General features: G+C 58.1%; 1 protein-coding gene across 1 annotated transcript in view; it reads left to right on the forward strand.

Moving 5' to 3' along the window:
* Positions 1 to 15,924, forward strand: part of OSBP2 (oxysterol binding protein 2) — a gene marked incomplete at its 5' end in the record, with an annotated part of 53,495 nt that overhangs the window by 27,880 nt on the left and 9,691 nt on the right. Inside the window, one exon of the mRNA XM_015562836.1 lies at positions 12,795 to 13,054. Within this exon, the coding sequence (XP_015418322.1) occupies positions 12,795 to 13,054 (260 nt within the window). The remainder of the gene's footprint in view (positions 1 to 12,794; positions 13,055 to 15,924) is intronic.

Consider the following 15,924-nt stretch of genomic DNA (forward strand, 5'->3'; position numbering starts at 1 on the left):
CACTCCACGCGAGCCTCTGATGTCACTGCCTCGCGGCGTGGGGAGCCTTGAGGAACCCGTCCCGGTACCCCGCCGGCGTGCGCTCCCGATTCGCTTTCCGCGTGGGGCATTTTGGAGAGGGGGCTGCAGCTAGAGGCGCGTTGGTCTGATTAACCTCTAAAAAGGACCCGAAATATAATCCAGAGCTTTCCGAAAAGAAGGGGGAAGCCGCGGTCCGTGTTTAATCCACCCACCTAACCCGCCTTCCCGAGTGTCATGCTCTGGAGCGTGGGCAGAATGCTGCTGTGCCCACAGTGGCTTCTCCTGGGGCCCCCTGAGGTGTCAGCTGTACTCAGTTCATGCCCCCCCCCCCACCCCCTTTGCCCTTTGAGCTGCGACAGATCAGGAGTCCATGTAAGTGGCCGCCTGGGTTTGGTTTGAGCAATGGCCAGCCCTGAGGATGCTGCCCCCGGGGATAGTGGTCCCGAATGACAGCAGCAGGGTGTGCGGGCACCAATGGCTGAGAGCCTCTTGTCAGCACTTGGGGGTGAGCGCTTAGCCGTTTAAGATTAAAGCAAACTTATGAAGCTCTGGCTTGAAATTCCTGGTGCTTGAGACCTCCATTACTGGAGATTTTGAATGAGTGAAACTTGCTATGTGTACCTTAATGAGTGTTTATATGATGATTTAAAAATATGAGGGAAAAGTGAGGTTTCTTTGACCTTGTAGACCTAACAGTCATAGAGGCCATTAGTATCACTTACCTATAATTTATTAGAAACAGTTCCTTTTCCAGTGGTTCTCAACCTTCCTAACGCCACGACCCTTTAATACAGTTCCTCATGTTGTGGTGACCCCCAATGTCATGGTTTCAAATTGAACATAATTAATCACTATTGAACATAGTGATTAATCACAAAAACAATATGTAATTATATATGTTTTCGGATGGTCTTAGGCGACCCCTGTGAAAGTGTCGTTCAACCCCCAAAGAGTCGCGACCCACAGGTTGAGAACCGCTGTTTTAGACATTAATGCCCTGTGATCTTAACAAACCCTGTAATTAATTAACTTTGCCTGCTGACTGGTGATGCTAATGGCTTCATAAGGCCCTGGCCCAGTGCAAGTATCTTTGAAGTTGCAGACTCCAAGCCTCAGCCCTGGAGTCAAGTTTAACCATTTTAGGAGAATAAACCAAATTCTCCTGAAAACAAACCAAAAAACCCACCACACACCCCCACATCTGAAGTCTTGGGGTGTTTGTAATTGCGAGCACTGGAAATCTATTTCATGGGAAGCTGATACTATGGCTCTGTCTTAAGAATCCTTGGTCTGGCTCCGTTGGTTGCGTGTCCAGTGCACCCAGAGATCCTAGTTGGGTTCAGGTCAGAGCATGTGCCTGGGTTGCAGACTCCATCCCCAGCAGGAGCTTGTGGGAGGCAGTCAATCGGTTTCTGTCTGTGTCTCTTTCTCCCCCCCCCCAGCCCCCCCTCTAAAATTAAAAAAAAAAACCCTTTAAAGAAACTTGCAAAGTATGATTGGTCTTATCAGTTTTCATTTGGGATATAATGTCATTTCTAATGCAGTTATGTTCTTTATGCAAAATTTAAATGATGTTCCTGCTGTTCATTTAGGTGGATTTATTCTGAGGGTGAAGGTTGGAGTTAGAAAAAAAAAAGTATGCGTTCTCAGTTAGGTGTTAAGTTGTTTCTCTTCAGGGGCCTGCCTGATGGTTTTCTTGGTTGTCATTCTCTAGAAGATTTGCTGCCACAAGGGTGCTGGTATCTATTTGCTTTCTGCCTGGTGGTGGGAGGGTGCTCACCCTGGTCAGTTGTGACCAGAGCAGTTGCACCTCAAGAGCGGTGGCAGGATAACCAATTTGACCGCCAGACCCTCCTGGCCAGGCCTTCCTTCCTACCCCTCCCGTCGCTGTCCCCCACTGCACAGTGGGTCTGGGCTGAGGGGTTCGGGAGGTGGGTAGGGTGCTGAGAACAGGGCCTGCAGCAGAGCTTGCTGTCCGGCAGGAGGTGGCCCAGAGCAGGGCAGAGGTCAGTAGCAGCAAGGACTGGGCCTTAGTATCAGAGGCCTCAGGGGCAAACCAGTGTCTCCCGTGGGCGCCTGTGCGAAGGTGGCCTCGGAGGCCAGATGGAGTTTTCAGGAGAAACTGGAAATCGCTCAGTTTTTAAATGTTGGCCAAAATACATTTTTTTAAACACTCAGGCAGGACAATGCCCATGAACCTTGCCAGCTAAAGAGAGGAGAGAGGCAGGGGTAGGGGCTGGGGGAGGCCTGGCTAGCTGTCAGCTATGGGAGGTGGGCCCCTCACACTGCGAGTATGGCAGGCATGGGGGTGGGGCCCACTCTCCAGCATGCAAATGGGGTGAGACTGGCCTCCTCTGTGGCTCTTCAGACACATTGAAAGGTATTGAAATGAGAGGTCACTCCGACAAATTTCTCCTGAGAACAGGGTCCCAGGGAAATTGTGTCTCACCCCTGAGCCTTCTCTGTGCAGGCTGAGGGGGGCTGGGCTTGCACCTGCCCTGGGGGTTGGAGACCATTTCAGTGGCAGGAGAGCATCAGGGCTCACTGAGGTTCATCAGGGGGGCTGTTACTCTGGGGGTCCCTCAGCACAGCTGGGCATCAGGAGACCCGAGTTCTTGTCCTCTGTGGCCCGAGCAAATCCCTGCCCCCATGACCCTCAGGTGTCCCCAGCCCCACAGCTGAGGGGAGGAGTGGGTTGAGGACTGGCCTCCCCCACGCTCTCGGACCTGGGCACAGGGGAGGAGCCTGGGGACGGGTCTGCTGACAGCAGGCTGCTGCTCCGTGGGCAATGGTGCGTTCAGATTGCTCCTCCACCTGCCTGACCTTCAGATGGCTTCTTGCTTTTTTGAGTCAATTTCCTCATCTAAAAGGCAGTATTAAGCCTCCTTACCTTGCTGAGAGGTTGAAATGAGATAAAATGTGTACCTATGCCTACTAATTAACCAGTCTGTCTGCCTGTCTGTCTTTCTGTGCTTCAAGCCGGGCCAGGTGCCGCAAATGGAGAAATGCCCATTGAGGTCTCTTGTAAGCTCTGAATTCGGCCTTTGGCCAGCTCACTCCTTTGCCTTTGTGTGTGTGTACATGCACAGGTGTGTATAGGATCTCTGCATCTTTTCTGGTCCCAATGCAAAACTCTGAAATTGCAGAAAATAGGGACCCCTCACTCTGGCCTTACCACCACAGCATCTGATCAAATAGATGAGCAGTCTGAATAAAGATGGAGCTACGGCTTCAGGCTGCCAGAGAGAAATGTCCTTTTCTGTACCGCTTCCCTCTGACGTGTGTGCTGTAGTGACGCCTGACGCACATCTTCAGAAATAGTAGCTGCTCGGGCTGGGCGGGGTGGTGAGGTGGAACGAGGCCACAGTCCCGGGAGCCAAACTTCACCCAGGAAGTGCCCGTGGGCAGACCTCCGTGGCCTGGCTGTAGGTGGGAGCTGGTTAGAGGACAGATGTTCTTTCCTGAGAGGCTAGAACGGGCCCAGCCCCCAGGTGCTCCCCTCTGCCCAGGATATGTTTACATCAGAAGCTGAGCGGTTTGTATGGGGCATGACCGTGAGATCATTAACAATTTGGCAGCTGCTCCTCTGCCTGAAGAAATTCCCTCCCAACCCCCTGCTCACCTCCCCCAGCACATACTCACACCAGATACCCTTTGTTCTTGGCCAAACCCCCGTGCAGTCATTATTTTTAAGGGCTATTTACTGTTAAGGCAACAATTCCAGATGTTCATGCGGTTTCCATAGCTCCAGTATCCCTCATGTCACTGTTTTTAGGTCTCTATTTTGAGTATTTTTCCTTTATGTGAGCATCCTTTTTACATCATTGGGATACAAAATTGCCATTTCACACGACTTTTCATTTTAAGCACTTTCCCACATTATCGCAGGCTTACTGTGTGTCCGCTGGATAGCTGTGGGAAGCTTTTCCTTCTGTTAGATATTGCTTCTTCCCACATTGTCAGAGCCAAACTGCTTGCTGCCTGAGCATTGCTGGCATGTAACGTTTTCCTCTGGTGTTTCTTTCTGGGACAGATTCCCAAGAGGGTGATCACTGAGTCCAAGGATGTGACTTCATCTCTGTGGTACCCCTCGCCCTTTGGCCCAATGTTCCGGTCCTTGACGGTTTAGGGCAGCGGTTCTCAACCTGTGGGTCGAACAACCCTTTCACAGGGGTCACCTAAGACCATCGGAAAAGACATCTATAATTACATGTTGTTTTTGTAATTAATCATTATGCTTTAATTATGTTCAATTTGTAACAATGACATTGGGGGTCACCACAACATGAGGAGCTGTATGAAAGGGTCGCGGCGTTAGGAAGGTTGAGAACCACTACTTTAGGGGCTGGGGGTGGACACCTCCCCTGGGTGAGACCTCCATCATCCTGGGAGTCTGACCCGGCATAAAGCTGTGCCCTGTTAGTGTTTCCACTTGCACTTGGCTAACCAAAAGCATGAGTTTCCCCACAAGTTCGGTTATTATTTGTGTTCACCCTCCCGTGGCCCATCAGCTGCGCCTTCTCTTGCCTTTGTGTGGAAGCCCAGAGGGAAGCGTTATCATGTGTTGGTCTGTGTTGGATGTGGCTGGGACCTTCAGCCGGGACCCTTTTCATAGCCAGGCAATCATGGCCTCGCTGGAGGTGAGGCACTGTGTTAAGCCCTTTACAGATATGTCAACCCATTTTGCAGATGAAAAACTGGAGGTTCAGTAACTATGCCAGGTCACAGGGGTGATGAATAGCAAAGTGGGACTCCAGGTCTGCGTGGCTCGTAGACGGGGAGAGCTCTCTAACGTGGTTAAACGAAAGGGCCCACTTTAGCCCCTCGTTTCTCTGAGACGAGAGTTTGCCCGTCTGCCTGACATGGGGCAGGACCTGGGGTCTCCTCCTCGCCCTTCCCTCCCAGCTCTGCCCGCCGGCCCACCCACCTCTCTGCAGACTGAAGAGGTGGGAGAGCAACCAGAGAGGCTGGTGAAGGCAATTCCTTGCAGGGACTGTGTGGCCAAGGTCTGGCTGAGGTGGGGCAGGTCACAGGGCGATCGGGCTGTGACTCACGTCCCTGGCTTCCTGTATTAGCTCGAGTCAGGGGTGGCACAAGGACAGCCCTGAACCGAGTCTCCTGACCCCAAAGCATCTTAATCCCCTCACTGCTCACACCTGCACATGCCTCAGAGACAAAATGGTGCCATCCACTCATTCTACAGGTTTTAGTAGCACCTCCCGCCTGCCCGGCCCAGGAGGGGGGCTCAGCCAGGCGGACACAGCCTGTGCTCCCTCCCTGCTGGTGGGAGCCCTCTCCCCACCTGGGGCCCCACCTCTGTCATTGATGCCAAGAGGCAGCTGCACGCGGAAAGTTCTTGAGTGTGATTCCGTGGCATCAGATGATTTCCAGGGATAAGCAGCGTGGCTGTGTTCAGGCCAGGAAAGTGTAAGGCAGTAGTTTCCAGCGGCCTGCTCAGCAGTGACACTGTCCGGGGCAGATCGGGGGTGTGGGGGAGTGTGGGTGTCTCACGGACGGGTCACCAGACCTCCTGTGGCCTGGAGACGGGCATTTGTGCTGCGCAGAAACTGCTCACCCAGGTGGCCTCCTCGTGCATTAGGGATCCTCTCACTGGGTGGGGACTGCTGGGCCCCCCGCAGTCTGCCGAGTGATCGGGTCCCAGTGGTGCCTGGTGACGTGGGAGGTGTGTGAAGTGTGGTCATGGTTTCTAAGGAGCTGGGCTGGGAGTTGGGCTGAGCGTGGCACCTCCCTAAGCGCCAGCAAAGGCAGAAAGCAGCCCTCCTGCCATGTTCCCACCACGGCCCCAACAGGCGGGGTCATGGGGAGACCACAGCTCATAACCCAGAGGGATATGGAACAGCTGCTACATGGACTCTGATGAGAGCAACACACACAGCTGAACTGTGCTCAGTGGACCAAGGCTAGTCTTCAACATAGAAACACGGAAACTGTTTCATTTCCTGAACTGTCGGGAGAAGGGGAGGTTTTTTTTCTAGTTTGGTTGCCCAGCAGGCAGCACAGGGCACTGGGGAGAGGGAGCTGGGGCTTGATGCCAGCAGGTGGGAGAAAGGGGAGCGCCAGTGCTCCCCTGAATGCGGGCTCAGCCAGAGCAGCAGTGCCCGCAGCCCAGTCAGTTCACAGCCGGGGAGTGGGGGGCCGTCTCCCGGCCCAAGTCCAGCTGCCGTGAGGTTGGCCCTCCGGCACCTGCCTTCGGTTGGCTAAGGAGCTGCCCATGTTCCTTGGGACCTTGGGGTAAGACTTAAACCTGGACAGCGACGGGGAGTGAGCCCAGAGGCCCTGGGGAGAGTCAGCACCCCACAGTGCTTCACCTGGGATGGGCACCCCCACTCACTAAAGGAGACCCCAGGGAAACCCCAGTTAAGGTGGAAGCCACAGGTGGCTGGGCAGGAGGTTATCTTCAGCACCAAGCAGATGCCACCACGAGCACGCGCCTCTATTCTGCTCCGTCTCTGCGCCAGGTTTGACTCCCTGGAGGGAGGTGGGCCTGCTCCGGAGCCATTGGTCTTCCTGAGGCTGCTGTGTGGCTGCGGGCCCCAGCCTCCTGGCGAGGAGGGAGGCACCGCTTGCGGGTGTCCTCGCAGCCCAGCACTGCTCATGCGCCTGCTCTTCACCCTCATGTGGCTGGCGGCTTTGACACTGTGCCCGGCCCTTCCTTCGCCCAGCCTCTCACTGTGTGCTGGCCTCGCTAGCCAGCAGGGCTCCTGCAGAGGGTTCCGCCACAGGGGATGCCCTACAGACTCGTGTTTGAGGGATGAGGTTTTTGCCGCTGCAGCTCTGGTAGAATGGAAGCCAGGCCCAGTTTTTACATGTAGGGGACCCATCCCCGAGGCTCCACCTTGTCCTGCTGATAGCCGCCCTGGTGAGGATGCAGCCCCCATGCCCCTCTCCTGGGGAAGCTGCCAGAGAACCCAATGTCATGGCAAGGGCGCCTGCTGCCCTCGACACCCCTGTGCTGGTCACCAGGGAGAGAGGAGGGGCGCTGGCCGCAGAGGGTCATGAAGAACAAGATGACGCTGGTATTCTGGCTGGTTTTCCATCTGCCTGCCAGGGTTTCACAATTCATTATTTATCATCATCTGATTTTCCACCAGATTAGATCCTAACATCCTTCCAGCGTCCTCAAGGCCCAACCTGTCAGCATTAATTCACCTGCCTCCGTGGGGGAGGGGCACCATCCTTAACCCTCCAGGCCGCCCTCCCTCTTGTGGGTGCGATTCCCATGGGGACGCCACGGCACATGGATGCACAGGAGCGGGCAGTCACTGATCACCGGCCGCTCGCTCTCGAACCCACGGGAGTTACTTGTCACCCCGTGGACTTGCCTTGAAGTCTCTAACTGTCTCTTCTCAGCATTCGGCGGATTACAGTCCGGGATCAAACTCAGGTGGCTTAAGAGCCTCCTGAAATCGAAACAGAAATCCCCAAACCCGCAGCCATTGACTGAGGTGCTAACGTGCAGATGGGAAATGGCTGTTTTTTGCCAAGAGTGCAGCCCCCACGGTTCTCACTCGAAACCGACACCTGCTGCGTGTCCTCAGAGGCCCTGCGGTGGGTGTGTCTCTGTGGAGCTGGGCTGCAAAAAAAAAAAAAAGAAAAAAAAAGGACGCACTCCCTGCTCAGCAGCTCAGTGGTCAGGGTGCATGAAAGCCCGCCCCACGCGGGGTCTGGGAGCCCGTTAGGTGCGGCCACCCGGGGACTGGGACCACCCGCTGGAAAGCTGCTGGGGTCCAGGACTGAGGCCCGTCCCCTCCGTCCCCTCCCCATTCTGCGCAGTCAGGCTCAGCAGAGGGAGGGGAGCAGTGCTGCCCCATTCATGGTGCCGCTGGCCTGAGGGAGCGTCACGGGTCGAGGTGAGTCCTGCTGGGGACAAAAGTGCCCATCAGCCTCCGCTGGACAGTTGGGTCTCAGGCCCTGGTGCAGTGGGTCCTTGTGTGTGGGGGGTCCTTCACCACCCTCCCCTCCCTGTGCCCTCTTCTGTGGAGCAGGCAGGCCAGGTCAGCGCCAGCGGGTCCAGCAGGGGGTGAGCAAGGACACACAGACTCCCCCCTCCCACCCCAATAGCCAGTGGCAGGCCTTGGCTGCTTCAGGCCTCCACCTGCCTTGCACTGCCCGCCCTGCGACGCCTTCGGGTCCCCTATGGTGGTTGCCTCCTCCCCCTGCTCCCTGTCTCCCCCCAGGGCCCTGGCGCCTGTGCCCAGCTTGCTGCTGGGCCTAGAGAGATGAGCAGGCTACCCATGACCTTGGTCCTCTTTTCACATGTTTGGATGTTACTCCAGTTGGGCTCTCGGGAGCCTGAGGGGTCAGGGCGGCTGCTCAGTTGACTGTGAGGAGCCCAGGGCCTTCGGGGAGGGGCATCTAAATGCCCTCCCTGCTCAGCACCCCACGGGGCTCCTGTGCTTGTCCCTCCACCCCATAGGCCTGTGCCCTTCCTTCCCCCGCGTCCTGCTCCTCTGTCAGGGCCCAGCTCAGCACGCCCTCCCCCCAGTGCCAGATGTGGGTGCAGAGGGAGGAGTGAGCACTGGGCTTCCCCGTGGCCTGGACTTTGCCTGCCCTGCGCCTCCCCTTACCACCAGCCCCCCGGCCCCCGTCAGCCAGGGCGCACCTCCAGCCATGGTGTGTGAGGGAGGGGACCCTGCGGTCAGCCTGTGTTTTGACCTCAGGGAGGTTGTGGGCAGGTGAGGGAGAAGCCAGGTTCCTCAGAGAAACCAGCAAGAGACCCTGCAAATGGGGTGGCCACAGGGCCTCTGACCCGCCACCCTGTCCTGTCCCTAACCAGTCTGTGTGGCCTTTTGGGTTCTGGGTTTCAGAAAGCTGCCCCCTGACAGGGCTTGCCACCCAGAAACTTGATCTATTTTCCTCCAAAGATGTACAAGAGCTCCACTTGTAAAAATAGCTCACCTGGCTCCGCTGAGCTGGCTGTTTCCATGGCAACCCACTCCTCCCCAGGAGCCCCCCATGAAAGAAGGTCCCAGCCCTGGCTCAGGTGCCCACTGGGCTCTTCAGCCAGAGCAGCTCTTAAAGGGCTCAAGGGGAGCAGGGGTGGGGCCACAGTGGCTTCCTCTGGCTCCAAGTCGTTTGTGGTCTGAAGTACATTCAAGAGTGACTATGCACAGAAATGAGCTGTGCTGATGGTGACAGGGATATGGACAGGCTGATGCCAGGAAATCCCGGCTCTACACTGTCATGTGTGGGGAGCTTAATGTCCTTTTCCGGAGGAGGCACTCATACCCGCAGCCGGTGTGGCTCAGTGGATAGAGTATCAGCCCAGGGATGGAAGGGTCCGGGTTTGATTCTGGTTGAGGTGCGTGCAGGAGGCAACCAATCGATGTGTCTCTCTCACATCCCCATTTCTGTTTCTCCCACTCCCTTCCCCTCTAAAAATCAGTGGAAAAATGTCCTCAGGTGGGAACTAACAATGTACACGTAAGTATGTGCCTATCCATCCCCAGTGTACGGACAAGTGCGCCTAACCAAACCGCATCCCAGAATCACCTCCTCTGACCGGTCAGGAGGCATATGTGCCAGGCTTGGAGGGGGGACAGAGGGGCTGTGTGCAGGTAGGAGTCTCAGTGACTAACTAGAGAGCTTCTGGGGACCAGCTCCTAGGCCAGCCAATCAAATTACGATCAAAGACAGAGAACACAGCTCGGTGTTCAGCTCAGCCACGCTCAGTGCGGTCACTCAGCAGTGGCCCCATGTCCTTGTTCCCGGGGCCTGTGCTATGTTACATGGCAAAGGGACCTGAAGGGGTGACCGAGGGTCTGAGATGGGGAGACTATCCAGGTGGGCCCATGTAGTCACAAGGGTCCTTAGAGGGAGGCAGGCAGGTCAGAGTCAGGGAGACACTGAAGATGCTCCTCTGCTAGCTTTTAGGGTGGAGGAAGGGGCCACAAGCCAAGGAATGCAGGCACCCCACAACCCGGGGCAGCCTGACGGCCCCTCCCGAGAGCTGCTGTGCGCTAAGTCCTGGCCTTGGAGGGAGAGGGGCTCCTTTGTGCCCGGCAGTGGCTTTGTCTGAACCCTGATTGCAGTTGCTGCTATTCTGGTGTTAACATAGTTGCAACATTTCTGTAGGATTTCACCTCTGGCGATAGCTCGGTGTCTGCTGTGTTGCAGTTTGGATTGTTCTTTGCTCCTCGCAGATGTTCATTGTGGCTGAATTTTATTCCCAGTGGGAAGTGGGAACAGAGAGTATATTTGGGTGATAAAAGCTCTAGAATCCCCAAGGCCATAAGCTTGAGAACTGCAGGCCTTAGCAACTTTATACATACAAGCGTGTGCCTTGCTTTGCACTGAGTCTGCCGCCAAGGGAGTCCCTGTCAGAGGGGACAGTGGGCAGTGGAAGCCGAGGAGCTATTTCATGGCCCTTGCAGGGCATCTGCCGTTCACCCCTCAGAAGCGGAAGCTAATTCAGTGCCGTCAGTTCTTTGCTCCGATTTGAGGAAGGTCAGACGAAGTAGTTCTGTTTGCATCTCTGAGTTTCGTCTACTTTGCCCGTGTGGGTTTGCTCCTTGCAAAGGACCCTTGAGCCCTAACTGAGACTTGGGGACTCAGCATGGCCAGAGTTCACCATTTTGGAGGCAGAGTCCCCTTCATTGTTCAGATCTGCTTCCTCCCCGGCGTGGGGTGTTCACGCTGCCGTGTCAGTACTTGTCTGAACAGCCTGAGACACTGGGAGGCTGGGCCACATGTCAGCTCCTGAGCGACACCCGTCCTCTCCTTGAGGACTGGCGGGTGGAGGGACAGTTGTGGGAGTGAGGCCATCGCCGGTCATTCATCGCCTTGGAGCTGGTGGGTGCTGCCGTCAACATGTCCGGGCTGGGTTTAGGGATCCTGTTCTCCCCAGCCCCTGGCCCCAGCCCTGCCAGGCCTCTGACCTCTCTGTCCCTGCCATCTGCCCATTATCCACCTGCCACCACACACTCCCTTTTACCAGGGACGAAGGCCCAGGCTCCTCGGCCATGTCAAAGGCCCTCACCATCTGCACTCCCCAACTAGCTCCTCTGTGCCCCCCTACTTCTCACTTCCTTCTCCAGATCCCGCCATCCCGTGCATGTCACAGCAAACTGACAAGCCTGACAGATCTCCTGGGATGTGCCCAAGATCGGTCATTTACTCACCCACCCACTCACTCCGTCCTTGCCCCACTTCCCCTACCCTCTCCTGCCTCCCTCGTTCTCCTCCTCCCACTGTCTATCTGGAGGGACTCACTCCCCATCCTCAGAGAACGGCTGTGCTGGTCTGTAATCGCTGACCGGGTGTCTTCCCATCCCAAACCCAGTGACTTGGGAGCAGAACAAGCACATCCCAGTCCCTGGCAGCTGGACTTGAACTTGGACCCTGAGAGCGGCTTACTAGGGCATGCTGCTTAATAACAAGTGAAGTAGATATGTGGTTCCCTCCCTCGCCCTTCGGGTTGCTAGACGTACTGAACCTGGAAAGGTGATAGGAAGGTGGCATTGTAGCTAAGAGCCCGAAGTCTGAATTCTAGATGTTCCAGAACTGCCTCACCTCGTGACCCTGGGCATGCCAGTGACCCTCTCTGCCCCAGCCCCACCTCACTAGGCCGTCGTGGGCACTAACAGGCAGTGCCCTGCCCAGGGCCTGGCACCAGCAAGGCAAGATGCACGCTGGCTGTGGAGCCTTTCTAAGGCGACCCAGGCCAAGGCGAGGCCTTCCGTGCAGACTGACCTGCAGATCCCGTTCTGCCCCCTGGTTGCAGGGCCCACTCTGGCGGCCTGTCCTCCGGGAACCTGCACTTCTCCCTGGCCGAACGGAAGTGATAGTCAAGGTCTGCCCACCACCGACCCCTGTGAGGCGCCGCGTTCACATGAACAAAGCCAGTGGCCCAGGGCCTGGCCCAGCACCTGTGGTCTCCGACACTGGGTCATGCAGGGCTGTAGGGGGGCCGGGGGGGCGGGGGGCCCTGCCCCTGGCTCGAGGCTCCTTATGGCCGCCAGGGACAGGCTGTGCAATGCATGCTGCCCGCCACCCCTGCTCAATTGGGCCCCACGTCACTGGCTGGCTTGGCCCTGCCACCTGCTCGGGGCAGGCTCAGAGCAGTGACTCAACCGTGGCCACCCACAGACATCCTGCCCCCTGTGGGAAGAGGTCTATTCTTTCACAGTTTGCACCTTTTTAAAAAGGGCTGTATCTTGGGCTACAGATTCCTTCATCTAAAGAGTTTCTTGCTGAGGATTTCCGAAACGAGGCATTTCAGAAACCCCTGAGCAGTCGCAGGCTCTGGCTCCCACAGGCCCTCAGCCTCCTGGTTGTTCCGTGCTCCGCATTAAAGCAGCAGCAGGGCCCGGACCCCCTGCCCCTGGGCCCCCTGGAGGCCCCCACAGCTCTGTGACCGCTTGGCTGGCAGTGGGCCAGGACCTCGGGCACCCCAGCCTCCCAGGAAAGGGCACTTGAGGGCACTGGGCAGCTGAGAGAGGAGGGGGTGGGGAGGTCAGCGTTCACCTGGCAGCGAGGCCCTGGCACCTGGTGTGGAGGAAGTGGCTCTGGAGGCAGCGACTAGCTGGGTGGCCCGGGGCGTGACTGCACTTCTTTGAGCCTCAGTGACCTCTTCGGTCCCCCCTTTACATCCCTTCCCACACCAGAGAGGGCCTGTGCCCACCCGGGAAGGCTGGGGGACCCCTCACCCTGGCAGGGGCAGGACCTGGCACCGTCAAGGGCACTCTCCTCCCTCGAGCCCGCAGGCCCCTCATGCTGTATCAGTGATCACCATGGCAACTTTCTCTCTGCAGATGACTCTGGGGACGAGGACGACGACGAGGCCGCCTCCCCCGCTGACAAGGCGGAGCTCCAGAGCACCATCAAGAACCTCTCCCTGAAGCTCGATGACCTCGGCACGTGCCACGACCTCCTCGCCAAGCACGGCGCCGCGCTGCAGCGCTCCCTGAGCGAGCTGGACGGCCTGCGCATCCCCTCTGACGGCAGCGAGAAGCTCAAGGCGGTGAACGAGCGGGCCACCCTCTTCCGCATCACGTCCAATGCTATGATCAACGTGAGTGCCCCGCCCCCCGCTGCCCTGGCCGGGGCTCCCCCAAGGGGATGTGTGGGTGGCTGGGGTGCTTGACAGACCAGGTGGCTTCAGGTCGTTCCCCAGAGCTGGCGCCCTCCACTCTGGATCCTTTACGTCACCTCGTCCTCCCAGAGGTGGCTGGGCGAGGACATCCTTTTTAACGGTTGGTGGAGACCGGGGTTGGGTCAGAGAGGGGAAGCCACACAGAGGTGGTGGCCCAGGTCCAGGGAACAGGGTCCAGGCAGCCATCGGGCCGACCAGAGACAGTGGGTAGTCCTGGTGCCCAGTGAGCCCCAGGCGGGGTCCAGCCTCCAAGGCCAGGAGGGAGAGCGGAGCAGGGTCGGAGTCGGGGCCAGGCTCTTTGCCTGACACCAGGAAACCCAAGGGTGGGGGAAGATGGAGGCTGGAGTCCACCTGGGATCTTGGCCTGAGGTGGACTGGGCTGGGGGGATAGCGGACGCCCCTGCGCCCTGCTCCCGCCACACAGACTCCAGACTGGAGCGGCCGGGTACGAGGGCCTGGGGCTGAGGGACACCCTTTCCCAGAGACAGCCCATAGGTCCTGGCGCTCAGCAGGTGTGAGGACGCCCACGTGCTCAGGGTGTGGCTGGGCCGCAGGTCTGGGGCTGCCTGTGTGCCGGCCCCATCGTCAGTCTGCACTTGCATTTTCCTCTGACCTCCCCTCTCAGCTCACTGGGCTCCTTACTGCCCGACTCTAGGGACCCAGGCCCCGCATGCCCTGAACATGGATTAAGCATTTAACGATGCAACAGTGTTCCTGGTTCCCCACCCACACCAGGAGCACTGCCTGCCCCCGCCACCGCCACCCCCGCCCCCCATCCGCTGAGGCGGAAGCCACTCTGTCTGAGTGAGCAGTTTTGGTTTTTCCCCCCAATAATGAGCCTCAGCTGGTGTGAGGCTCGCCTGTGTGTGAAGCAGTGAAAGCAGCGGCCATCTGAGTGCAGAGTGAGTTGTCCGGTAGGAAGCGCAGCCCCTGGGGGGCGGGGGGTGACGCCCGTTTTCAGCTCTGGCACCAGGAGTCGGAGGAGTGGCAGGGAGCTGCGCTCAGGCTGGGCCCTGCCCACCTGCTGCGTGAACCTGACGCAGGGCCTCTCCCCGTCCAGCTCCAGGGGGATCGAGGTGAGGTGCTGGCCTGACAGGCCATGCTGGCATCCGCTCTGACTGAGGCTGGGTATGCACGTAGGAAAGGAGAGACTGCCGCCAGCCAGAGCCCACAGGGACACACATCCTCCAAAGGGCCCCGGGCAAGCAGCAGCGGCAGCAACACACACACACACACACACACACGTTCCCCACCATCACTGCTGACCATCACCCCGTCAGGTCCCACGTCCCATGGTTTTTCTACTGAAGCATCTTGGCAGGTCCTCCCTGCAAGGCCAGGGCAGTCCCCTGGCAATCCCTGGGGCCTGCAGCTGCCGTGCCTGGCACCGTGCCCACACACGGGAGCCTCGGTGAATGAGCGCGGTGACGATCGTAGGAGCAGTGAATGAGCCGCTGAGCGTCTGCACATTCCCTCGCGGGCGATTCTGAGTCTGATCAAAGGCGGCCCGGCAGTCCCCGCTGGATTACTGGCTGGGTAACTGCGAGTTAGCCTGTCACTGAGGAGGAAGCTCCCAGCACTAGACAGGACTGGTCTCAGACTGAGCCTGAACCGCCGCTGGCTGGGGGGTGGGACTGGGAGCCTGGGAGCCGGGATGTGCTCATGTGGTAGCAATGGATCAGTCATGTGGTTTAGGTGAATGATGGAATGGATACATTACCATCATGTGCTTTGGGTATTCATTTTTTTAAGTGAAAAAAAATTCAAGTTTTACTCTTTTTCCTATAACTTTATCTTTGTGGTGGAGCAGGGCCCTGGTTGGAAGGACAGGCCTCCGGGACGGTGGTGGTGGGACAGCAGCAGCCCGCCCGCTTTCTTCCCATCAGCCACATGAAGTCGGTGTCCTTAAGCTTCCTCCTCCTCCTCATTTGTACTATTTAGATGCCACCCTGAGGCCCAGAGCAGTCATGTTGCCCAAGGCTCACAGGCCCAGCTGTTGCATGAGCACTTGGGGTCACAGGCCTTGGTCCCTGGGTGACCCCAGCGTCTGTGCTCAAAGCCCGGGGCTCCATCACCTGTCACCAGACCTGGCACACGGGCTCCTGGTTGGCCTGGGCTCCCCATGGCTTGCCCTTGAGTTCTGGCCTTGCGGGCCCTGCCCTGGGCAGAACGCATGGTACTGCATGGTCACCCTGGGAGCAAGCCTGCCCTGAGTGGTCTGACTGTCCCCCACCCCCTGCCAGGCGCCCCTCCCGGCCTGTGGAAGCAGGTTCTGCCTGTAGGCCCGGGGCCAAGCATGGCCAGAGAAGTGCTGCTTCTGTGACTTTCGCTTCCACTTCCCTGCCGCCTGCGCCCTTGGGACCTCCCTGAGCCGCCCAGCACATCTCCTCTCAGTCGGAAGGCACTGGCGGCGGTGGTGTCTCCCGCAGTGCTGGGCCCCGGGGTGGGCTGAGCGAGGCAGACTGCTCCTGACCCAGATCCACACCTGGACTGGGAGAGGCGCCTCAGAGCTGGTGACTCTTGCAGAGCCTGGACTCGGCCCCTCCAACGACACGACCCCCGTGACCCTTAGGAGCCGTGAGTTCAGGTGAGCCCAGCTCACCCCGACCAGCCCTTGGCGACAGGGCAGCATGCGGCTGCTGGTGGACACTGAGGCACAGAGGCCCTCCATGACCCCTCCATGGTCGGCCGGGCCCTGTAACCATGGAGATGATGGGGTGTGTTGGAGGTTAAAAGACCTTAGGAGGAAAGAGCAGGCTGGTGGGGTGGAACAAGAGGTCATGGAAGCA

This window comes from Myotis davidii, unplaced genomic scaffold, assembly GCF_000327345.1.
Source record: "Myotis davidii unplaced genomic scaffold, ASM32734v1 scaffold478, whole genome shotgun sequence".
In the NCBI taxonomy this organism is placed as follows: Eukaryota; Metazoa; Chordata; class Mammalia; order Chiroptera; family Vespertilionidae; genus Myotis; species Myotis davidii.